Source organism: Streptopelia decaocto (assembly GCF_964273445.1).
Source record: "Streptopelia decaocto genome assembly, chromosome: 5".
NCBI classification, from domain to species: Eukaryota; Metazoa; Chordata; class Aves; order Columbiformes; family Columbidae; genus Streptopelia; species Streptopelia decaocto.
In genome coordinates this window covers 22,380,596-22,407,259 of record NC_138659.1, presented here as the reverse complement: position 1 = coordinate 22,407,259, position 26,664 = coordinate 22,380,596, and the positions used below count along the sequence as shown (strand labels likewise).

General features: G+C 38.6%; 1 protein-coding gene across 1 annotated transcript; it reads left to right on the top strand.

Annotated features, from left to right (window-relative positions):
* The first annotated feature begins 1,912 nt into the window (after positions 1-1,912).
* On the top strand, positions 1,913-26,031 carry PALMD (palmdelphin). Its single transcript, XM_082054473.1, has 8 exons — positions 1,913-2,130; positions 6,913-6,993; positions 11,433-11,563; positions 17,727-17,841; positions 18,695-18,728; positions 18,823-18,933; positions 19,664-20,761; positions 24,917-26,031. The coding sequence occupies exons 1-8, from the start codon at positions 2,086-2,088 to the stop codon at positions 24,958-24,960; spliced, it is 1,659 nt and encodes a 552-aa protein (XP_081910599.1). The 5' UTR covers positions 1,913-2,085; the 3' UTR covers positions 24,961-26,031.
* The last annotated feature ends 633 nt before the right edge of the window (positions 26,032-26,664 follow it).

Genomic DNA, 26,664 nt, shown 5'->3' with positions numbered 1-26,664 from the left:
CATTGATTCTAATTTGAACTCGAAATACTGATCTTGTTTCTCCACCCACTGAGAATGGAAACCCATTTATATCACAGTACAGATTCTGGACCAAAACAGACATCCTTATTTCTGATGTAATAATTTTCTGCTTTAAATATTTTTAAACATTTTGAAGTCCACATACACACTTAAAATTAAAGATGAACTTCACAGAATATGAAGATGATTTAAGTGGGGTTTTTTTTCCAAAATACAATAAGACAGGCTATACTAGCTTATGAAAGTTGAAACAAAGACTGTCTTTCTATTGGCTTCTGCAGCAAGAATCTATTCAATTCAGTGCAGTGATTGAACTTATTTTCAGATCCATAAACTGAACATGTTTAAATTCCCATGTAACCTGTCTCTTGATATCCCTCAGTACACTTGCCTTTGAACTTCACACTTGCTTTTATGTGGTAACTTTTTTAATTTCAGGTGCTGACCAAATGAGGCGTATATTTATATATATATATATATATTTATATATATATATAAATATATATATAAATATAAATATATATATAAAAATATATATATATATATATATATATAAAGAGTCTTCACTGGAGAATAAAACATGGGGTCTTTGCAAGTTTGAACAAAAGCTTAGGGTGGATCACAGTATAAACAAAATATTAATGCATCCTTAATCGCAATGTGGAGGGAGATAGTCTACTTCCATATATGGATGAGTGATGACATACTAAAAAGGTGAAAATTGAAATTAAATATTGATTCATATTGAATTATGAGGATGTAACCCCACCAGCAAGTGTTCAATTTTGTAACATCTTCAAATTTGCTATTAATTAGCCAGATTTGTGACCAAGATCCAGGTCACTATATGGACGTGTAAAGTAAAACCCCTCACCAAATCCTGCTGAGTTCAGTCATCTCAGTGAATTAGCAGGAAAAAAAAAAAAAAACAAGTTTGCTGACTGACTCTCCTCGGTGTCCTTACAAAGGCTTAAGTTACATGATACTGAGGGTAACAAAGGTATTCCAGATTCACATTACATCTTTATGCTGTTTGAATTCAGCTTTACCTTGCTTAGAGTTTTTTCTACAATTGCATTTTACTAGAGGCAGTTCCACTTGTTTTGTAAGTTTCTTAGACTGATTTTGGAAGGCTGACTCCCACTCATGTAGCTGGAAAGGTCAAAATGTTTGCCACCTCTTAAGGAGCATAATGCTGTTTTCAGCAGAAATCCACAGTAAAAAACCCTCCAAGTCAGCTGAATGGAAATCCAGAGTAAGAGCCACTGGTATTTTAGATTCATCTTGGTAACACTGAAATGATGATCCTGAAATCCTTACTTAGACAAAGCTTTCCCTGAGTCCTGGAGAGCTGACCAGTAATTGCACAGATTAACACTTACATTCTATGACAGACCTGACTGCTTAAAGTTTATTTTAATTTAGGTTAGCAGTTCTAAAACATTCTGCTAGCTACGAATACAGCTTGCCTAAAAATTTCATCTAGGAAACTAATTTAAAACTGCCATCTCAAAAAAAAAAACCAACGTGGTATCTACAGTGCTAACATTACAGCAGGTTAAAATACAAAGGTGAAATAAGTCTCATAAGAAATAGGAATACTTAATAAGTTTAAAATATCTGTTTATCACCAGAGGCATACACAAGGGGAACAAAGAGAAACAAGAACATAATTAAAAAATTACTTCTACCATGATCCTGGAAGACTGGGGTTTGGGCATGTAACAGTTAAAGCAGCAATGGCATGCTAGCTGAGCACATTAAAACAAAGAGTTGGCAGCTTCTGAAGGAAAAGGGCTTGTGCTCCACTGTTCCAACTTGTCAGTCAACTCATGCCAGCGCTCTCCACGGCTGCCTCTTCTCCACACCCTCATTACATGTGTCTGCCTGGACTGAGCTGCTCCTCTGTTGTGGGACTCTCCTGACAAGTCAAAATTTCTGCCTTCTCTCTGCTCTGGAATTGGATCAAATCACCTCCGTTTTTTTTATAGCCCCACCAGAAGGCTTTTTGCTTATGGTCTCATTCTGTTTTCCTTCAGTACTTGTCTGTTTTTGATTTCCAGAATGGAGGAAGACGAATTGCTGAAAGAAAGATTCCAGGCCATAACAGTAAGTGCTTGTAACTCCCTATATTTAAAAAAAAAAAAAAAAAAAAATGCTATTGCTACTGTGTGTTTTCTGCAGAATGATTTATTCCAGGAAAGAGACTTAAGTCTGCTTGAAACTGTTACTTTTTAAATTGTTACTTAATTCTGGTTTATAAACCATTGCTTTAAGACAGCAAAGTTGCCTGTACTGACTTTATTATGGGTTGTATTGCACTTTCAAACTAAATTAAAGGCAGCATAAGTATGTGTGCAAATCACTACTGGACAGTCTAAAATACATATTACTATTATCACAGCTGAATGTTTGCCTGAAGGACAGCAGGTCAAAAGGCAGCGAGAGAATTCCAGAACAAATCAATTTTCCCATTTCACAATGAAAGAGAGATAAAAGACTTTTAGGTTTGCATTGTGGAATTAAATCCAAATTCTGAACTACTGATTATTTATCAAACTTTGCTGTCTGAAAAGTAAAAAAGGACAAGCCTAGATTAAGGAAATTCCTACCTGTCAGTTTTCACAGGAGAATAAGGAAAAAAAAATACTCAGTGAAATTTATGCTGAAGACATTAGAAAACATTTTCAGTTTCTCTTCTCAAGGGAAGTCTGATTGAAAATATTTATTGTGTTTTAAAGGAACTACTGAATTACTTTTTAAAGGAATATAAGCTGATAACAAAAATGGCTAAATCTGAGGTTTCCTCTGATATCTCTAGCAAAACATATTCAGTAACAAAAGAATTAAACTGAAGCAATATTTGGCCCTTTGGAACAAAAGGAAAACTTCAGAAGGATCACTCACCGTTACAGGCAATCTTTAAAAACAAATAATGGGAAGAATTTTTTTTTTTTAAACACTCTTAGCATCATGGATGCGTTGTGAACCAGTCACTACTGGCTGAATAAATAGCTGACAGTCTTAAAAGATACCTTATTGGAACAAAGATAAATGTGTTGCCTAACTCTAACGGTGTTTGAACCAGATTCACAACCTGGACTTTGTTTCTGGCGTATGGGCTTAAAAGATAAGCAATGTTTTGGCTCCCCAGACAGGTAGGGGCCTTGCAATGTTTTATACTCCCCATGTCTGGCAGGAGGACAGGGCAGCACCCTTGGTGGTGAGGGCTCCCATGACGTACCAGGGTTAGTGTCCTCTGGCTGCAGCTTTGCCTTCAGACAAATACTGCAGAAGTATTTTTTTTAAGAAACTGTGACAGTCTCCAGTGTCTTGCCTTACAGGAAATAGGAAATCACATTTGGGTTCTTGCCATGATTTCATTTATTGCACTTGCTGCGTAAAAGAACTATTTGCTCTCTCTCATTAATCGACACCATTTAGTTGGAACGGTGTATCCATTGTAAAGCACTGCAGAAACAACGGAGTCTAAATAAGGTGAAGTTACCATCAGGTTTAAGAATCTACAGTTCAAGTTGTCTAAGAAAAGAGCACATTACAATTACAAGTTACTCAGTGGCTCTGGGAAGGTTTGTCCCAAGCAACACACCTGAGAATCTCAAGCACTATGCACAAGGTGTGTGTTGTAAAGGACCCAACAAAGGACAGCACGGGGTGCTCTGAGCAGTAAACAGCTACACCTGCACTAAAACCTGCTTGGTTTCTGTTGTTAAATGCCTGGCTCCTTTACAGCATCTGGCACTCCCACTAGGGGTTTTCAAATCATTTTCATATCTTCTCTATGTAGCAAAGCAAAAAGGAAAGCTCTATTATTATTTTAATATTTTGATGTTCCCACGGCTCTGAAAAGGAACCGTTTTTCTCTGTTATGTATGTTTCACCTGCTGCTGGTGCATATAGAATATAACAAGTGAAAAAAAAAAAAATCAAATGTTTCCATTTTGTTAGAGAGACTGTCATATCTTAAAATACAAAAGCTTTGGCATTGGCCATGGCAAACTGTGAGACAAAACAGTCTAAGAACCACCTTAGGCTTAATCTTTTCTCATCAAATTCTCCATTCTATATGGAAACAGAAATTATGGAAAATTTAAATTGTTATTAAAGTTTTCAATTATGACATTTCTGCAGTCTCATGTCAGACTAAAGTGTCCATACCTCCAGATAAAGTAACCAAGTGTTACCTCTGGAAAACTATATGAAAACAAAAAGACATCAGCTAAACCATTAGCTGCTCCATTGGCTTTGACAGTAGATGGCATCTGCAAGCGGATCCAGCAGACCAACAGTGGCATCGCTCGGGAACACTGACACAAACCAACAGACTTGGCACACAAGATCCCACAAGACACGGCTCCATAGATGTGTTTCCCTTTCTTTCAGACAGATCCAATTTAGAACACAAATCTTTTCTATGCTCAGAAATCAGGAAAGATTCCAAAATGTATCAGTAGGAGTGAAAATTAGGACCAAGACTCAAGTCTCACCTTGCATTGATGCACAGAGGGGAAGGGATGAAGGTGTTATTTCATAAAAGGCAAATCTTGCCCACATTAACAAGAGCATAGTAAGAGAGGATTAGAGGGCTTCTGCCAGCAACCTGATTATCTACTGGGGCAGAGTATAAAGTTTAGCAGAAGTATGGATCCCTTAGCTACCTAGGAATAAACGTTTAGTCCATTAGATGCATAGACAAAGCTTTGTATGGTAAGACATTATTTGCAGACAAAGCATAGCAGAATATACTGTAGAAGGTGTCCTAACAGGTTTCAAAAATTACTCTAGCAAAACAAGGTTCAAAAAGGTTCCTCATAAATCTTCCTTGAATTTACCTTCTGGCGTTAGACCTTCAGCTTTCTTTGACTAGATATATAAAAGACAAACCATTTCAACCTATTTAATCTGGATAATTGTGTAATGGATGTTTATTACCAACCTGTGAAATTAAAACCTGCTTGAACACCAAAGGATACAAGTGGAAAACTCTGAAAAAAAAATCCACTGTAAAAGAAACATAGTCCTTTAACAAAAGAAACAAGCACAAGTTTCATTATTGAATAAGTTTCTTGTTACACAGTTTATTTCAAATGCAGTTATTTGTGCCTTTACACTCTGATTTCTTTCTGCACAAGATTTTTGTGTACAACTCCTCATTTCAGACTGCCCAAACTCTTAGAACTCATCTCCACTGGTACAAAAAGAACATTTAAATTGACTCATAATATTTTTAATAGTATAAACCAAGTTCATGGTCCGGCTAAGACTCTTATCCAGAACTTTACTAAAGAAAAAAAGCAGTTTTCTTAAGAATTGTAACAATCTGTAAACACAAGCTCTTGTCACACTTTTTTCATCTAATTATAGGTTATTTAAAGGCCATTCACACAAAGAAATCAGGAATATCTCCTAATTAAAGAAAGGTGTGAAGATCAAAGACCAGATGTTATGTCTCCAAAACCAGGACTGGCCAAGTAAAATCCAGCACAGCAGCTCTTGAATAAAGTCTCTAAAAGGGACATTGCAGAAAAATTACATATTGTAGTGATCCTACATCAGCAACTTTAACTGTATTAAAGAGCATTTTCAAAACTCAAAACCACTACAGAGATGAAGGCAGCATGTACCTTGAGGCAAGATCCCTACCTCCTCTGTTTGGTGTATTAAAGCAGCAAACTAACACCAAGTAAAAATTGTAAAGTACAGATGATATTTATAGATGCACTGCACTTCAGACTGCAAAAGAGATCACTGACACTTATTCTCCACAAGGCTGGGTGGTTTTCTTCTACTTCCTATCCTTCAACAAAGTGTCCCTATAGACTCTGGCCCCACTGCTGCTTTCTGATGTCCAAGTAGCAGTGAAGCGATTCAGCCAAGCACACTACAGCTCTTCGTGTTTCCCAATCCCAGATCCCAGGGAAACCCTGAGAACAGCTCCCAGCCCCGTGCCCAGCACATCCTCACTGACTTGCTGTGCTCCTCAAGTGGGCTGAAAAGGCAAATCTCTTCCTGTGTTTGTGAAGAACTTAACTCCTTCCTAAACCATAGTTGTCTGAAAACAGACTCAATAAAAAACAAACAAAAAACCACCACCACACACCAACAACAAGAGTAATCTGTTCAAATTGAAAGAAAAGGTGGACTGTTCACCCATTTCCTTTTTTTCTGTAAACTGTAGCAAAAAGGATTAAGGTCGCACTATGACAGATCAGTACAACTTGAGGGCTTTCCTTCTGAAGTTCAGCAGTCATGAAAACAGCCTTTACACAGAAAAATCTTTTTTAAATTGAGAGGCAACAGCATATACAAAGCATATTGCATTTCTCTGTGTTCTTCACCTCTATGAGACTAATAAAATATATTTCTATGTCTTTATTCCTGCTTATTTCAGCTATTAGTCAGCTATCCAGCTCAGTGCTGGATTCACCAACAGCCCATTTAATTTAGTGATAAATCACAGCTGCACAGTGCAGACCACACAGACTCCTTCGTCTCCTAAATCGTGTGTGGGCTGCCCTAGGAATTCTGGTCAGGACCCATTTCTAACCTCATTTTGCGTGTATGATCATGCTCAAATATTATTTCTTACTGTTTTCTTCCCTATCCCTCTCAATAGTAAAATTATTTCTGATTTGGATCGTCACTGTTTTGTGGTCATTAACATGTTTAAATGTACTTCAGAGAAAGAGTAATGGAAACCACACCTGCACAGGACACATGAGCTGTTGCTGCTAAGAATTATGCGCTGCCTGAGCGCCGTACAAGCTTTGTTTGCATGGATTGACTCCATCTTACTGAAGAACACAAACGTTTTGCTTTTGCAAAAAGTAACTTCTCTAAACAAAGTTTTATTGCTCTCTTAATTTATAGGACAAAAGAAAACTGCAAGAAGAAATTACACAGAAACGTCTAAAAGTAGAAGAAGAAAAAATGAAACACCAACATTTAAAGGTAAGTGTTGGATTTATGCAACTAATGATAGTCTCAAGTCCTCCACCATAAATAAAGGGTTTGCATTTTGGAATGCAAATCTTCTTGCATTTAAGTTGTGCTTTTACTACCAAATTTTCACAGCTTTTTGGAATCTCGCCAGGACTCCATTTGACTTTAATAAGCATCACCCTTTGAAAAAAAAAAAATTACACTCAGGAGCTAATGTCATTTGATCACTTTCATGGCACATAATGAGATCATAACCAGGAATAACTCACAGCTGAAAATTAAGCCTCACATTTCAGACTGGGTGTGTTCACTCCTTAGCTCCAGTGCAGCAGCCTCACTAGGTACAGGGTGCAGCACAATCATGAGGTCTCATCACAGACTTCTGAAAGAAAAAAAAACACACAATACACACACAAAAAAACAGCCTATTTTTAATTGGCCATTACCTTTTATCAGCTTTTTAAATGACTCCTTGGTAAAATAATGCTGTTTCTTTGTATATTAAAAAAAAAAAAAAGGCATAAATGCTGCAAATATTGTCCTGAAATATGGCCTGGTAAACTCAGGATTATAAAAACAAAATTACTAAGATACCAGAGGATCCCCCTCTGTAGACACTTGAGATTGCAGTGATTTCTACCTAACAGCACCATTCTTTAAATGTCTGTTGCAATTTGGCACTACCTGTAATTTAGGGAGAAAAGGTAAAAATCTATGCTTCTAGAAATATGCAAGACTTGGTATTTACATACCCTTTTAGTTATGTCAGGAGATAAACAGTTTCAAAAAAGATTCTGAATACGATACCAGGAGCATGGTGTGTCTCCCTAAGCAAATGTGGGAGAAGCATATTTAAAAGAGGCTCTTCTTTAAAATAGACACCTGGTCCTGGGTTTCATCTACCCTCTTCTTTGTGCCAAGCCAAAAAAATGAGAAGTGATGGTAAACTAGTTCGCTGGGCCAGGCAAGCCAAAGCAAAACTCACCCATGCTTCCATTTTATTGTTAGGCAGTGATCATAAGGACTGACTTGACCAACTGTGTAATGTCTTGCCTAAAGAGAGGGGAATATCTGTTCCATGTCAGGTAACTAATGAACAGCAAACATGTGACTGCCTTCCTCTATCTCACTACATGGGTACATTGGGTACTGCAATTTATTCTTCAAGTTTCCATGCCTATAAATTCAGAATGACTCTTTTGCCCTTCTTTTAAGAAGGATAAACTGATCTGTTCTAGACAACCCGCTAATCCTCACCACTGCTGTGAGCAGAGTCCTAGGACAGTTTCCTTACAGATTTAGTACATGCCTTCAGCTAACATTAATAGGTAAAACAGGGCTAAAAAGTTAAGAAAACAAAAACTAAACTTGCACCTATTTTGAAGATGTTTTATGGAATTTTACAGAAGCTAAAACACAGAAAAATATTATTGAAATGCTCTTCCTTTGGAAGAGGACAGAGGATATGATTTGTTTTCCTGTTCTCTGAAAAATCATACAGGTATCATGCAGAAAAGTTTTTTAAATTAAAAGCAGTCATATTGCATATGAGGCAAATCAAGCATCTGTAGAGGAGTTACTCAGCAGAGGAATCAAACATGCATTTAAATTGCATACGTATGGTGCATAAATAAATACGTACTACTAGCTTTTTTGGAGCACCCAAAATGGAGACTACTTTTTCCAACTGAATATCAAGGCAGGCACCTAATATCAAATGAAACATTACTCTATGAATATCCTCTGCCCAATGCCCTAGAAGCTTCATCGTTTAACAAACATTTATGCTTCAGACTAATGCAGGTATTTTGACAGAATCAAACACAAGAATCTAGTGCAGAAATCACTTTAAGACAGATTTAGAGTTCCAACCGTTTATGCACTTCAGCAAATTTTACCGAGGGCTCATTTCCCTAGCTGCACAGGTTGATTTCACTCATTTACACTCCTACCAGTTGTACATGGTGAAATCTGGAGCTCCATGACCTATCCAACATAACTCGCACCTGTCCCTTAGGAAACTATTGCAAGTTAGTAAATCTCACTGTCATATAGATGTTCCTGTTAGCTGGATATCACTATCCTGTTTCTCATTTTGTCCTTCATTCCTATTTATAACCCTTGGCAACAGGTTTATTAAAAGGTTGTTGCTTTGTTCTGTGGGGGGGTTTTTGTTGTGTTTTTTTGTTGAAAGTATTTCCTTTTTGTAAATGCGAGTCTCTGCTCTGGCTTCCCAATGACTTTCTTTCCCCAAGATAACTTCTTACTTGGAAGAGATAGATGAGGTATCACAGCAGGTCTTAGTTATCTGGTAGAATTATACTGGAAAAGGATCATGTATTCCCCAAACAGGCACCTCTACTACATGAAGTAGAGGACATGCACGCAAGTATAGACTCTGGTGTGGACAGGGCTTCATGGAACTGCAAGGGGTAATGGGGGTTGCTAGTGAGGGTACAAGTCAAATTCCATCCTCGAGTAATTCTAGATGCACCAGCAACTAACTCTTCCTCCTACCTGGAATCCTTCTCACTGAAGCAACAAGGAAAGGACCAGAGTTGCTTGAGAAGTGTAGTCCGCACTGATTTGCATGTACTTACCAAAAGCTTTTCTAGTTTAGCTTATTAAGATTTTGGTTTCTGACATGCCTGAACTCTGTTAGTGCCACCTTGTAGCTGCTGGTCACACACATTCTTATTCCTGGAGTTAACAGTGTTGAACTGTATCTTCTGTGAAAACAGCGAAAGTGATTTCTGCCTCACCCAACATGCCGTAAGAAGAGCCATATCACTGGGAAAGCAAGACCCGCAAATTCAAAACACCTCTGCCTTCCAGGCAGGATGAATCTTCTAGTGTTAGTCCAGCCTTAAGGACTGCAGTGGAGTTACACCTGGAGCACATGTAGGACATTATTAACAGAATTTGCAGGATATTGTTGCAGCACTCCTCATGTGACCATGGGCTTATGAAAGTGATTCCTTTCCAGTGCTCTGGCCATTCTCAGGGTCTTATCATATCATAACATATAAGTATCCCTTTCCCTTAACATATCAAGCCTAATGCAAAATGAAAGTGCTTTCCTATAAGCACTTTAACACCTGCCCAACCTAGTACTGAGCTAGAGATGCTTTACAGCAAAAGGAAATACCAGACAGCAGAGAGAACCTGACAGCCCTGAGGCAGCTGCTCCAGCACTGGTTTGTGTCGATGCCTCTGCAAAGTAGCCTTGAAACTGCCTGTTATTCAAAGGCTGTTTCCAGACTATGTGGTGTGTCATTCTTTCAGAAGTGGCTAATTAGATTAAAAATATTTCATGGCATTTAGTTGGAAGCAGCAGTAAACTACTTTAGGAAAAGGCAAAATAACACTATTGTGTTATGCCTATATTTAGGGAGTTTGTTTACTTGGGCCTAATCCTATACATACATGAAGCTTTTGTTGATTTCAATGGGTGTTATCAGTTTCCGAGGTCACACAGTGCCAGCCGCACTGCTATTCTGGAATTCCCATTGGAATTATAGATTTTTGGAAACAGTAATTCTAGACTAATTCAGGTCCAGGCAGGATTAAAATGTCACTTTTCTAGGAGCCCTAGCTGTTATTAAAATCTAATCAGCTTCATTGAAAGGGAATTAATAACCGTATTCCCTCCAGCTTGAGAAAACAGTATTTTATGGTAAATAAGAGTTGTGCCAGTGAGACCACATGCATCTACCAGATCAGGTAAAACCATTCTATTAAAATCTTATTTTGTTGGGCCTTACTAATAACTCCATGTAAAGTATACAGTAAACAGAAAAGCGTAGGAAGTGACAGTTTAAGTGACTCAGCGCACAGGATGCAGCCAGGAATTCCAACTGCTGCTGCAACCAGCACCGAGGTTAACGCAGCCTTCTCACCAGTGCCACACAGCTCTGCCCTAAATCAGCAGTAGTCAAAACCCAACTTTATCTTTAGCTACATCCTACAATTAACAGAACTATATAGAGGAGGAAAAAAAAAAAAAACAACTAACATGGAAATCAGACAGCTCAAGGAATCTAAAGTACAAATTCATGGTTAATGAAAAAAAGCACACATACAAGGTTTTTACCCTGTTGAAAGAGATTTCTAAGGAGCCCTGACTCCTACCTCTTACTATTTTGCTTTATTAAGGACAAACATATCACTGGATCCACTTAAGAAATATTAACCTGTTACATGTAGCAACTGACATCCTCTACATATTTGTTGGGTAGACTAATAAAACAGGACATTGAAGAACAATCTCAAAACACAAATGCTTTTTAGTGTTTCTCTTTCAACAACACTCCCCACTGCCAGATTGCCTTATGCTAGATACAACACAAGACTGTGGATCACGCCTATGGCATGAAGACAAATACAGTAAATGATTGAATAATCTAACTTTCAAAGTGCACTCACTTGTTTGTATTTTTTCCCACCAGAAAAAGGCCTTGCGAGAAAAATGGCTCTTGGACGGCCTTAGTTCTCTAACTCCAAAAGAGCAAGAAGAAATGCAAAAGCAGAATCGAGAAGACCAACAACGAACTCATGAGCTGGAACAAGAAATTTTCAGGTGGGGTAGAACCCCTGCCCTTCTGTTTGGGTTAAAATGGTCCCTCCTTAAAAGTCCTACCTTACTTTGTAAAAGACTAAAATGTCAGCAAGGGCTAAAAATACACAGTTTAATACACAGAGTAAAGCAATCTTTGTTATATTTTCTGGTCCTCTAGAGGTAGAGAATACACAGTGCAAGCTTCTACACTGTGAATGTTATCAAACTGCACAAAAAATATCTTGCATAGTATTTGTTTCTCTAATTTGTTTCTCTAACCCTTTCATGCTATACTCAATAGATGGAAACTGCAGTATATGGGTGTTGCTCTGAGAAAGCAATTGATGAATCAGAATTTCAAAACAATAGTAAATAGTTTTAAAACTTCAGTTTCACTAGGTCCTGCACAGCCTTTAATACCAGCATTCTACTATAATACAGCACTTCAGAGCAGTACCAGCTGCCTAGCCTCATTAGTATCGCTTGCCTTATTTTCTCTTCCATCAAGTTCTGTTCTCTATTCCCAGAAGTCTGTTATAGCAAAGGCCTTTTTCTATTATATCATTTAGAGATATTCCTACAAATCTCATTGCCTAGTGCCTCCCTACCCCATATGGCTAACACTATACTGCATAGACAGTCTCATATATGACTCCTTTATTTACTATGGACGTGATTCAAGGTGCTTATTAGCTGCAGTTAACCTTTCCCAAATACCACAGGGCTCTGTACACAGGCAGCTCCCTCTCTGGGTCCAGGCATACTGACTGGTACTACCCATTAGCACACACACAAAGACAAAATGTTCCTGTTTCTTTAAATTCTGGTTTCACCATCCTTTAAGGCTGCTTCTTTTATTTCAGTTCAATAGCATCTTCCTTCATACCTTCCTCTTTCTCCACTCTCCTCCTACACACACTCTTTTGGCAAAGTTGTCACCAAGATTACCTCCTCCCATTATCTCCCACCCACTTTCATCCTTACTTCATCTCTCAGACACAAACGATACTTCTCTTGGCTGACAGGCAGCAGCTTAGTGCCACCTTGTCCTATAATTATGCTGACTTCTTGCTTGGAAGCACTTTTCTCCACAAAATAGCTTTTCACATACCTCTGTGGAATTCTTTGTTGCAGTGGTAGGAGGCAGACAGTCTGCTCTAAAAACATCCCAGCAGGTTGTGATTACAAAGACACATAAAGGGGTCCCTGTGACAGTGTGACCACCAGGAAAGAGCCACATGGGGCAGAGATCTCCTTTATGCCCTGAGAAATCTAGCAAAGGGAGATATTTAAAACTACTATTTTTTTTTTGTCTTAGATCTCAGAACCAAGTCAAGAACTGGATTTGGTGTGTGGCTATGTTGGGTAAAGGATGCTTTTATTCACCTGACATAACCTACACTGTTTCAATTCATTTGATGACAACCAAGTAAAGAACAAGCAATGCTATTATAGCAGGGGTCTGTGAATGTCTATGCCACTAGAAAAGAAAGTGATTGAACTCCTGACATATCAAGTGCCTTAAAAACAGTGACATTATTTTAACAGGAAGTGCACCATATCTCCAACCTCTAAATCTAGTCTGTCATCTCATAACATACCTTCAGGGTTCTTTGCACCTAAGTCACTGCAATTGAGCTGTCTCACAGCAGCACTGGCCATGGGTCCCTCCTGTCCTATCCCTGGGAAGACTTGGAATGCAGGATTAGGACTTAAATACCTACCCACAATACTAGTTCAGGGATTTCAGCAAATAGAGTTGATTATCCACACATGTCATTCCTGTTTCTCACAAAATCCTGTGCTTGTAACAACAGTTGCAGAGTTTTTTGATACTGTTTTTGTTGTTATTGTCCTGAATTTTTTGTCGGCTCAGTGGCCTTTCTTTTTATTTCCTCAGAGACCAAAACTGAACACACACAGTGAGCTTTACTTCTCTGAATATAGCCATATAAACTTTTTTCTAACATTAATAGAATTTATCACTATTACAAATAGTAAAACAGTAATCCAGCTGGAGCTTCAGACTTGAAAAACTCCTTTAATTCATGTAGGTAAATTAGAATCACAGAGGAATATTGCCACTGCTTTAATTCTCAATTGGAGCCAAAAGTTGCAAAGGGGTTATAAATTTTAAAGTTTGTCTGAATTAGAAGCTTCCAGGTCTTTTAAAATATGTCCATAGGCATTTAAATGGAGATTTCTAAATACATTTGTGCTTTATGGAAGGAGAAATGAAAGTGCCAAACCCATCATTTGTCCCCAAATGCTTTCTAAAATCACAACCTAGAACCTGAAGTAACAACTCAGCCCCAAGGACTACATGCAGGCACACTGTGAATGGGAAGACCACACATTTAGTGCTGCATCCCATGGCCAAGAGCACACCCATTGCACCAAACAAAGCAGAGGTTCCTCAGCTCATACACTCAATGTACACCTGAGCCTGTAACAGCCTGACTATAGCAATGCACCTGCTGCCTTCCCACTAGAATTGTTGCCAGAGACATGGTTGACATTCAGCAGGTACAGAAAAACATTTTAGAATTTCTTTCCCATGTACATGGGATGCAAGGACACCAAGTATGTTTTACTGTGTTTTTTTTTGTTTGGTTGGTTGTGGGTTTTTTGCTGTTGTTTTTGTGTGTTGTGGGGGGTTTTTTGTTTGGTTTTTGTTTTTGTTTGGGTTTGTGTGTGTGTGTGTGTGTGTGGTTTTGGTTTTTTTTAGTTTTGTTTATATGTCTGCATTTAGGAGAAGTGTATTAGATACAAATTTCCTACATAGTTCCAGATTCAGTTAATCACAAGCACAAATAATATTTGTATATCTAGATAGCTAATATTCTGACCATAAATCAGCAGTTTAAATTCTAATGAAAATGAAATAAGTTTACTTGCAACTCTAAGTGTTATAGTGGAAAAAACTGCAATAAGTATGTGCTTGATGGTAGCTACGGGCCTTTCTCTTATTAAAAATATAATTCTTTTTCCAAGAATATAATGCTATTTGTTTTACTACACTTGCTTATTGGAACCTGTGAAGGGTTTCCCTTTTATTTTTATGTATGTTGTTCTTTCATGGCAACTGATTGCTTTTTCACAGCTAAGTATTTCCACAGCCATTTGTTGTTAATACCAGTGTTACTAACTAACTTTTCCTGCATGTGACTTTCTCCTGGGAAGCTCCACCAAATTGCTTCCTCCTTAAAATTATTCCTACTTCTTGACGCACATCTGAAATATCTCAGATTTGTAGTGAAATGAATCAGACAAATGAAAATATTAACTGAGGAAAAAGTATAACACAAAATGACATGCTGTCTCCACTCTTATGATAAGAACTTCACAGGTATAATGCACCCTAGAAATGAAAATCAGTATAGAAATGTTCCTAATTACATTTCTGAACCATTCTGAACTAAGAGGACTTAACTCACCATTGCTGAAGTTCTAAAGACAGAGGTTGGTAAGGCCTTTATATCAAAAGAAATACTTTTGTTAAATATATTTACTCTTATAATCCATCTACACACCTTAGTCTTTTGCAGCTTTTATCTTCACAATACAGAGGGCTCAGACAAGGATATTTGATTTTACATCTGTAGAACAGAGGCAGAAGAACATACCTGGATTATGTGGGAACTTCCCACTGAACTAGGAATTTAAGCAGGTTTATTCACAACAAGCACCTTTTACTATAAATTATACTTCCTACCACTTCTCAACAGTTGTCTAGTAAAGCCCTCTAGAAAAATATCCATGCTCCCTTCCACATATCATTGTTTTGTTTAGACATAGCCATCCCAGTTTCAAACCAGCCAGCAGCAATACAGAAAACTAGGTCAGCATGAACAGAGTCCACTAAAAGTACAAAATACATACCATACAGTACCTGCTCAGTGCTTTTGCTATGCCATAGATAGCACCCAAGCTAACAAAGTCCTGTAAATGAAAGATTGCTAAACTGATGATGTAGCCACATCATGCAGGAGCAGTAAGGTATGTTATTTTGAAACTCAGAATTCTTTCTTCTGGGCATCTGGTTATTAAACTTCACTTCATTAAGACAGATTCTGTCCACTCTGATGATTATTCTGCACAAGCTTTACCATCAGTTAAAAAATCAGAATCACTTTGAAGACTTTTTGAGTACCTTTAGACCAGTCTTTATTTCTTTCTGCTGAGAGTACAGACAATTGTAGGCAGATTATCTCCAGAAGTCACACAAGCCTTTCCATCACAATCCTAAATGGGACCTTTGTTTTGAAACATTCTTTACTCAGGTGTCAAACAGAGCTAATGCATGTCTACTAATCAGTTCTGATTTGGGCATTTTTTGATAAAAGGGAGAGTTTCATTCTTCATAGCAACAAAACAAAAAAAAAATAAAAAAAAAAAAAAAACTAAAAAAAAAAAAAAAAAACAACACAAAAAAACCAAAGAGTGAACAGCGAGGGGCCTGAACCACCTTAGAGACAGCTGAACATTCTGGTTATAGAAGAAAAACCACACATTAACTGTCCTATTCCCCCTCTTTACATGTTAGAAGTTTACATGTTAGACCCTTAACAATTGTTTCTTAGTGTTGGAAATATCACCTAATCACTTCTTAGAAAGCCATTGCTACTAGCACCTGATGCAACATGTATCACACCTAAAGAAGACACTACACAGTTTTTTTCTTGCAAATTCATGGGTAATACTTGTGAGGATGCTACTTGAGCAAACACTGCAAATGTTAACCTGCCCAGCTGCCCGTCCTCAGTGTGCTGGACCAGTGTGTTTTACATGATTGCTGTTCCGCTCAAAAGGAACGCTTTCCGGAAACAAGGTATTAGCACTCTTCCCAGAGAACTAGGTATATAAAATGCTGAAATGTGTACATCTGTAAAAGCCTTCATACACAGCCCCAAAAGGGAATCCTTAAAACTTACTAGTATTTTTAAGTCTGTAGCTAACTCCAGCTCTAGTCTATCAGGAACACTATAATAACACCCACCCCACATCAGCAATATCTTGCATTTTAATCGAGATTTTTGTCCCCTGAAGAACCAAGCTTCAGGCTGTCAGTCAAGCATGGTTACACCTCTTTTACCAAAGGAAAATATTTTGAAAGCCTAGAAGCCACATTCACACATGCAAAACCAGGGAGAACTGTCGTGGCATCTTGCATCTGAACACATCTGCACACGCACACACTCACTCCTCCTCAAAGTCCCTTCAGCATCCTGGGTGCTTATAAATTCTACATTCTCAATCCCAGACAGACTAGAAAACAACAAAGCCTCAAACTGTGGTCTCCTGAGCATCCTCCCACTATGCAGGTTGCTTAGTTTTCAAAATCCACACAATTATGACGTTATCCACTTCATAAGAGTAGCCTGCAAAGCACATCACTTATGATTTTTAGCTGTATTAATTTTTATACTAAAAAATTAGTTAAGAGCTGTTTTACCTACAAAAAATACTTGCAAATGCCATTATTATTGTATTTAAAAAAAAGTAATACTTGTTCTACCCCTCAGAAATATGAATGCAATTTAATTTCCATCGATAGAGGTGGTTCTTCTGAAATAGTAGCTTCTAGTTATAGATTGACTAGAACTTTCCTCCACAGGGGATCCTCCTGAACATAGCTTGGCTACATATATTGAAATATAGCATATGAGGCAATGTATTCTAGCTCTTTAAGTACTGCCAGGCACAGGAACATTCTTCCAACTTTCTTACAACAAAAGAATTTGCTGCTTTTCATCATAAGTACACATACAAAATTAGGAGACAAGCAATTAAAGTCATAACCCTGGTGTCTGCATACTAGATTCCTACATCTTAATTACAATGAAGTAATTACATTTCTTGAGACAATGTAGGAGCGAAAACTTGCCTAGAGATGCAGAAATGCTGTGGGAGACTATCTATTCCCTCTTAAAAAAAGTAAGTTAATATCAGCCACTGTTTTCAAAGTAGACTCAGAAGGAATTTATGGCAGGTACTTTTTTTTTTTAAATGAGAATACTATTTCATAGTGTTTCCTGATGCACATGAAATTATAAGCTGATCTCAGAGCAAAGTTTGTCAGGGTAAGTAGAACCAGCTACACTAAAGTCCATATTCACAATGTAGTCAAATCTGCAATGTTATTCTCTGCCTGGTATTAAATCAAAAGGAATTGTGATTGCAGACTGGAGAAGGAAATCGAGGCTCTGGAAAGAGAGGAAATGGAAGTATCAGCAAAGGAAGAAGCAATTTTAAAGAAACTCAAGTTTGTTGAGAAAACAACAGAAGACATAATAAAGGTTAGTGCCAAATTACTCCAGAAGTAGAATTCATTACTTATTCATCATAATAACCAGGGAAAGGGGAACTAGCTGGATCCTATAAGTGGTCATGAGCTTTAGTCTAAAGTAACAGTAGCACAAATACAAGAGGGGCCAAGATGTTATACTGTTCAAGTGCCCAAACATCTCCACTTGCCTGTTTACAGATGTTGCAGAGCAATTCCTATCATTGCTCATCTATAGCACACCTCAACAAAATAACACTGCCACTGACAGCAACTTTGCACCTCAGTCAGGGACAGACATAACAGGTACAGAGGCTGATACATCCAGGCTCCTTCAGCTGATGTGCCCAGACAAACCACATCATGTGTTGCTCCAAACCACTGAGCCAGGTTATAGTGAAACATGACTTCATGTTATCAGTCATTAGTCATTGTCAGAAGTTCATTTTGATATTTGGAAAATCATCTTAAACTGTATAAAAATACATAGTGATGAAACTAAACTTCAGTTCTCCAGTTGTTCTTACACACAAACACTTTCTAAAGACATGCAGGGAGATAAACACAACTGGAAAGCCAAAGCAGAGCCTTTGGAAAAAATCTTTCAAGGCAACCAGCTTGGGCCATAGCATGAGGCTGACTAACACTCTGCAATTTCCTGTCCTTCCCTGCATGGCTTGGAAGCATATTAGTAAAAAAGACCACCAAAATTTCACTTTCTCCCTGAGCAGTTTCTACTTTTAGCCCCTTGTCAGTATGAAGGCATGCACACAAAAAGTTAGAACTATCAGGTAGAGCAAAGCACTGTCTAGTTAACATCTTAAAGCTGACTAATCACACTTATTGTCAATGGTTCTCTTTCCTAGTCTGTGAAGACTGAAAAAACAGGAGTTGAAAAAGGTATGTTTAGGACTTCTTTTTAATTTAGAAAAAAAAAATTATTGCAGAAGTCACTGAAAACATACTAAATGTTTTGTGGATCTTCTGTATTCAGAGGCAGCAGACTACATATACACCAGCATACCCGACCTTCCCAAGTCTTTCAGGCCTTCTGCACTGAAAAGTACACCACATGCTGCTGCTGATGATGAAGAAAAGAGAAAAGGTACTGCTTATTAGTAAATTCAAAGGGTGTCAATATGTGCAAGGATTTCCTATTAATTGAATCTGGTACACTTTAAGGCCAGGATAAACATTACAGATGTGGGACAATATTGTTCTCATTTAAGCTGTGTTATGTTATCAGTGAGGTCATCAAAACCGAGAGGTGGAACACCAGTGTAAGGTCCATGCCATTGAAAATAAGGATGAAGTGTTTTCAACATTGACACTTCTTTCCAGCACTTCATCCCTCCACGTGGCATAACTTTAAGTCGTTCCTCCCTTCATATCACACATTTCACACTTTCTATCTGCACTTACACGTACCAGGCAGCCAGCAGTAGTCTGGTTATTTCCCAAGTACCACAAAGCCTCCTAACCTTTCTGAGGGCCCAAGACTAGTCTTCTAGCGCATTGAGCTCTTTCAACTGCTATTGCCCAGTACAATACCAGGGACCAAGGTTAAACCTGGCTCAATCATGTAATGAAAACTGGCTCTTTAGAAGCTTATGTTTCCTCACAGAATTAGATCCAAAGGCATTTTTTTTCCACTTCAAGTTTTGACAGAATGGAAGGGGCATTCAAAGTGAGAATCCAATATTGTTTATGCATGTGACAAATTCACATATTTGAAAACTTGTGCTAACAGTCATTCTCTATTGCTGTCAGAACTCTTCCATGATATTTCTTGCAGCTGCTGCATTATCAGTTTAAGCATTTGTTTCTTTCAACAGCATTGTTTGCCATGGAAATTAAAGTTGAAAAAGACATGAAGACAGGAGAGAATACGGTGTTATCAACAATACCTCTTCCCTCAAAGGAGTTTAAAGAGACAGGAATTAAAGTCTATGATGATGGCAGGAAGTCAGTCTATGCAGTGTCCTCAAATGGCAGCACAACACAAAATGGGATGGATGAACTTGCTCCTGTTGAGGTGGAAGACCTGCTACGGCAGGCAACTGAAAAAAATTCCCAGTCTCCCACAGAGTATCATGAGCCTGTGTTTGCAAACAAGTTTTGCAGGCCAGTTACTCCTCAGAAAGACAAATTAGCTCCTGGACCAAAACCGGAAGATAATCACAGAAGAGAATTGAATGGATTTAGCAATCATCAGACAGAATTCTCCTCCAAATCAGAGCCCTTCATGCAGCAACATAAAGAAAATGGGCTTGATCTTCCAAAGTTAATACAGTCAAAGTCTCCCTCCCCAGTACTTCCCCTCTCAGAGAAGAAAGTGCACACTAACCCTGAGAACAGGATGATACATAACGAAGAAAGAAAAGCTGCACATGAGGAAATAAAACCTTACCAGAATACAAAGGAAAGACATAATGAGACAAGGTTTTTAAGTCCCTCCCATCCTAATGAAACATCCTCCGCACCTGCAGATGAGGAAGATGCTCAATACAGCGTTGTCCAAGCTGTACCATGTTACGTGGATGATTCCGAACCAGTAACAATGATTTTCATGGGTTATCAGCGCATTGATGATGACGATCCAGAAGCAGATCAAAAGTTGTCACGTTACGATGGGGTTATCCGTGCAGAGTTAGTTATCATTGATGATGATGATGAAGATGACAGCAAATCTGAGAAACCAGCATATCATCCCATAGGCCACTATAGTCAGGTTTATCAGCCACCGAGCAGGAAACTCCCAGAGGTCCCACAGCCGAACGCTGCAAGTGGTCTGAGCATGAGCCTGAACAAGGTACCCCACAAAAATTCCATCTCCCGGCAAGAACAAGAGGAATGCTTGAGCTCACCAACACACCCTGCTCATCTTCACAGCCAGGGGTCTGGAGACGGTACTGAAGATCCCTCACTAACAGGTAACAGAAAAGGAAAATCACGTCACTGCTGTTTGCTCATGTAGCAAACTGATACCACTCTTATCTGCTAGCAACTGTCTCACTTTATTATTTGGATTGTTTCATGGACTAATATGCAATTACTAATAGTTTCTTTGCTCTTGTTTGTTAACGAATGCCAATCTGCACTTCGGTACTGTTGGAATTATTTCATCTTTAGCAACGCACTAGTCACCATATCAAAATTTGAAAAATAAACTCTCAGAAAAGCCATTTCTGTAATCCTCAAAGATTAAAAGTGGTTCTCTTTCAAATGACAATTGAAAGTTCCATTAGTGCTACCTCAATCATCAGAATTAGTTTTCATTCCTACCAGGTAACTAACAGCATTGCTTCTTAACACTGTTTCCTTGTTAGAATGTTTTTGTGCCTATCTGCATTCTAACTACTTCCTAGATAATTCAAATTGCTCCTTAAATTAGACTGTTTAATAACCAACTTTGCTTTGCATTTTTCTGGAATCAGCATTGCCAATCTTGCCTTGACAATGTTTATGCAAGTTCTAATATTTTTTGTTAACATGCATTAGATATTTTTATAGCCTCTGAAAGACAATGAAACAGTTTCATCACGGCATGTGGTTAGTCCATATAGTCCATAATGTTATTTTGTAACAATTTTTATACTCTATTAATACTCCAGGTGTCTATTTCTTACTATAAAGTTTTATAATAAAAGGTTGAAAGAACAATAGGAAGATCTTCCAGAAACACAGAAGGCTCTTCTTTACAATTATATTGCACTTTAACACATACAATTTATCTACATTTAAGTATATTTACAGAAAATCAGATTTCAGACAGCAGTCACATTCCACTGCAAGGAAAGAGCACTGTGCTTGAATCACAGGAAGATCAGGGTCCTGATCCCACATAGTCTCCTTGCTCCTCCTCCAGAGTACATTCTGAACAATTTTCCAATTTGGTAGGAAAAAATGTAAGTTTGGACCCTGCCTAAAGCTGCACTGGCAACCCAGCATTTCTTTATGATCCAGGTAAAGCCAGGAGAGAGGGTGGCCACTGAATCATGTAAAGAGCTTCAAGTATTTTCACATCAGTATGCACTAATGGGGAAGAGCTGATCAGTAAATCATGCTCTCAGCTTACAGGAGTATCAGCCTTGTGCAATCAGGCACACAACAGCCTGAAGTATTCCAGCAGCATTGCCCAGCCTTTCTGATCAATGAGGCCACTGCACTTTTCTATCACTTGAGAGGACCTTTGCTCCTCTCAAGCACCAATCCTGCCACCTGTGCACTTCCCTGGGTCCTCAGGACCAAAGGCTGCTGCCAGAGACTGAAAGCAGAAGCAGCTGGTACAGCCAAGATAAACCACCCCAGCATCAGCTCCAGCCCATTATGTTTTGAGGACAGTCCCTTAATCCTCCCATCACACATGGAGAGGCATATAACAGAGAAGCAACCCTCACCCACCCACCAGCTCCTGAAACAATTCATTCATCCTACAGTCCCTATGTGGGTGCTCCAGAACAGATCCCAGGAGAGAGGTTTCCAAGAAGTAACTATGAGCTGGCAGGACTGTCCAGGTGGGCCGTGAGATGTTAGCTGAGCACCTCTATCTGTAACACACTTGGCTTATTTTTTGTCTCCTGAAAGCAGCAACTGAAACTTCATTTTTCCGTGCCACTCATGGACTCTCCGAGCAATCTGTGTTCTCTTTCTTTTGATGCCAGTGCAAAACAAAGTGTAAATCTAGCAAAGGCTTTTGAGAATCCATTCTGTTACTCTGTATTTGATCTCTCTCATTTACTTACAATTATTCTACCAAGGAAAAAATAGCCAATTAGGAAAAAAAAAAAAAAGGTCCCACTTAAACTAAAAGCAGTTTGGCAACTGCCTCAAAAATACACCCCAACATTCACCACTGCCTCTGAGTGTCTTAAATGCTCAGTAGAATTTGGAACTAAGCCATATTCCCCTTCACCCCTCCACCTATTTATTGCCACTCCCTGAGACATTTTGATCAGTGGAAAAAGCCAGGAAGTGACTCAATTTTTCCCAAGCAGTCTTGTAATCCTCCTGCAACTTCTAAAGAAGAAACAAAACCAGGAAAGCCTCCTCAATCTAGAACAATGTATTACACAGAGCTGTTTCTTAGAGAAATAAACTGTTTTCAAGGCAGCCACTGATGCCCAGCCTAGCAGGTTCACCCTAAACACCACCAGAGGAGAATCAAAATTATTTTTTATACCTCATAATTCATTACTAAAACAAACCATATAATAAAAAAATAATCCTCTCTGAAACAAAAGCTTTGGGAGGCAATTGCAGCATTTGGACACTAATCAGGCGCTGAGGACTCCCTGAAAGAAAATGGAAATCAGGAAAGCACAGGACAGATGAGGGAGGTGGTCCCTTGTGTAACAACCTTGCTTTCAGGAAAGAAATGAACCTTCAGAGCAAGTTACTGAAAAAGTTAGCGATGGCCAAGGACAACTAAGAGGCAGAGGAATTGTTCCATTTTCCAATCTATATAGAGAAACAGCAGATTAAACTAGAAGCTTTCAGCATGTCTCCAAACTGACAAATGTAGGACATGCCTCTTTCCATACGGGAGCAATTGTCCTTTCCCCATGAGCTTGGTGGGGTACCAATATCTCAAACTATTTGCCCTCAGAAAAAACATACAGAGAGAAGGATGACAACGCTATAATTAAGACACCAGGGTTTTACACTATTAGGGCTTATTTTCTTCTCTAAATTTCAGTCAAATGCATTAGTGTGCAAATGTTTTAAAGATTCAATACTCACTAGGGAAATTAGAAGTCCTTGAGGGGGAACAAAGGCTAAACATGGTGGAATTAATACGGAAAGGAAAAACTGAGGCAGAATAGGTAGTAAAATCTGACAGTGTGGAACATGCTCCCACAGGACATTAAGGTCTGAGGCTTTTGGCAGGCAGCTACTCTAGATGAGCCAGGGTTTTTTTCTTACCACTGAAATCTGTGCAACCTTCAGAAAACACAATGGAGACTTAGCTCCACTTGTGTTGAAAAAAGTAACATAGAAAGCTTTTTAATAGATTAATGCACACCATCTGTTTCTGAAACTCAGAGAGCAATACAAAAAAGGACTATTGGCTGTAAGTGAAGCACCAGATTGATTTTTCTTTTAAACCACAACCATGACTCGAATCCTTCAGGATTCCTTGGTCTGCAAACAGTACACAGGGCTTTTTGAGAGCTACGCTTAACATGTGGCCCTATGATATAAAGTTACACTCAGATGCTTCTGACTTGCAATAACTTCAGCATTCAAAGCATAACTCAAGTTGGACATTTGCTGACATGCATAAATCAAGTAAACAGCTGCTTTCACCCTCTCAGCACGGAGACATATGCAGGGTGAAGGAATGAGACATGCTATTTTGGGTGACTCTTCAAACTAACAGGTCAGAGAGTTGGAGATTATTGCCACTGCATTCTCAGAGCAACTACATGCTGGGGGAGGTTCTCACTATCAAACAACAGCATTACATTGCCATTCTAAAAATAACCTTAACATTTAATCATCTGCCCTGTACTGTCACTTTCAAACTAACCCACATTATACCTAGTTACAGAAAACAGCCATACTGATGTTCATATAGATACTAAGTTATCCATCAGACTCGCATCAGGAACATGACTAACTCCTGCTGTGACTCACTACACCAGGAAGAGTGGAAAGTTTCCTGTGAACATCAACACAAAAGAAAGAGCCTTCCAAACAGTTACAGCTCCCACTGAGGAGTTTGGTTTAAACAAAGAGTTTGTTTAATTATTCATGAATCCTATTAATCCGTCAGCATCTAGTCAAGGACAATGCCATCTGTCTGCAATGCCTTAGTGAAGGTAACAGAAACAAAACAGAGAAGAGTTGTGCTGATTTTCAAGTCGTGATAATGAAGTAATTTCTTAATATACTCGCTTTACTGCAAAATTGCCAGAACTAATGCCTTCTACTGATTTCTTTCTATGTCATTAAAACAATGCTTATTCTTCTGGATTAACCACCGGAGGTATGTTTATTCTTTATTTTTCTAAGTAAGGAGATTTAGCATCAGAAATGGAAAGTCAGTCTTAAAATGCAATGACTTGTTTGTTTTCTCTTTTCAGCTCTGAGGATGAGAATGGCAAAGCTGGGAAAAAAGGTGATTTAACAGCTGTAATGACACAGAAGTAAAATTTACTACCCAAAGCAGAATAAAGCTAAGAAGAGCTTCTTCGACACACCTTTTTTGGATCATAATGCTTGTTTTGCTCCTCTCTTTTATGCATCCAGGCTGTTCAGCCCTCTGCATAATCCTTTAACAGACTTTTACATTTGACCAACTGCCACATACACACAAATCACATCCTGGATTTGCTGAAAGTAATGGAGAATTACCTAACACCATAAATGCAGTGTACATCTAAGTATGAAGACATGTGCATACCTGTTCCCACAATCTGGAATATGTTTTTACTATATACACAGAGCAGATGAACACTCAACTCCACAGACTTCACATGGCATAGTTTCACACCAAAGCCTGCCAAACTACCAAATTTTGATTGAAAATGCCATTCCAACATTTTTCTGGTAAAAACATTGGTTAATTAAAAACTACACATGAGAGATAAGAACATGAAGAAATGTAAATAGAAAAGCTGATTTCCAAGCATACCATCTTGGCCAAAATTTAAAGCATTCCTTTTTAAGTGACAACAAACCCAACCAAAAATAGTCAAGTCAGCATTTAAATATTTAGCCACCTCCTATAGCTCCACAGTCCACCCACCCTCCTCTTTTACATGTAACAGTATAGCCATCCTCAGACTCTAATCCCTCCCCACCCATGCTGCCCACCCATAACCTCGCAGACCAATCCTGCGCAGAACACTATGAACAGCCTGACCTTCCAAACATGGTTTCACTTTCTTACTTGCTCAGAAAGCCCTGCTTTTCCAGGAAACTTGTTGCCAGACAGGCAGTGCCTCTCCATTAAAAACAAACATACCACACACAACACACCACACAAACAAAAAACACCACAAAAAAACCCAAAAAAAACCCACCAAAAACCAGAAAAAACAAAACAAAAAAACAAACAAACAAACAAACAAACAAAAAAACCACCACACACACACACAAAACAACTCCACCGTTCAGTAACCAGGTTTCCACTGACCAGGGAAGCTAAAATCAATGCAAGCCTCCCATCAGAAATAGAGTCACCAATGGCTTGTCCTGCAGCTGCAAGACAAGGTCTATTAGAGGTGCAGCCACTGCTGGGCACAGCCCTCCAGCAAAGTCCCAGGCTCTCACCAAGGAACAAGTTAATTCTTTGCACATGAAGGACAAGCTAAGGGCCCCTAAAGCAGCCATAAGATACAATTATACCTAGAAAAATCACATGCAAGTCAGATTTTCCAGTACATAGTTCTTGGGGGGCAGGGGGAGCAGGAAGTGCCTCTTAGCACTACATCCTTATATTCAAATCAGTATGGTAGTTTTATTTTGCTACATCTTAGCCTAATTCAAGTCACTAAACAGATAAAGCTCAGGTTGTATTATTCCAGTATAGCTGACTCAAATTATGTACCAGCAAAAAAATAATAACTTTTTTTGCTGGTCTTCCTTGTTTCAAAGCAGGAAACTGAAGCTACTACCTCATACTGAGGCACGATGGTAGTAACCAGCTGAATTGTAGCCTCTAAACACTTGGTGGCTCCCAGTCTGAATCAGGTAATAATCTCAAATTTTAGGACCTTTCAGAGATGCTTACCTGGAGATTGGAATAGTAGATAAGAACAAATAAATCTAACTATATTACACTTTTTCTGTCTATCCTGTTTCTTTCTTTGGGTTTTGTTGTTGCTGG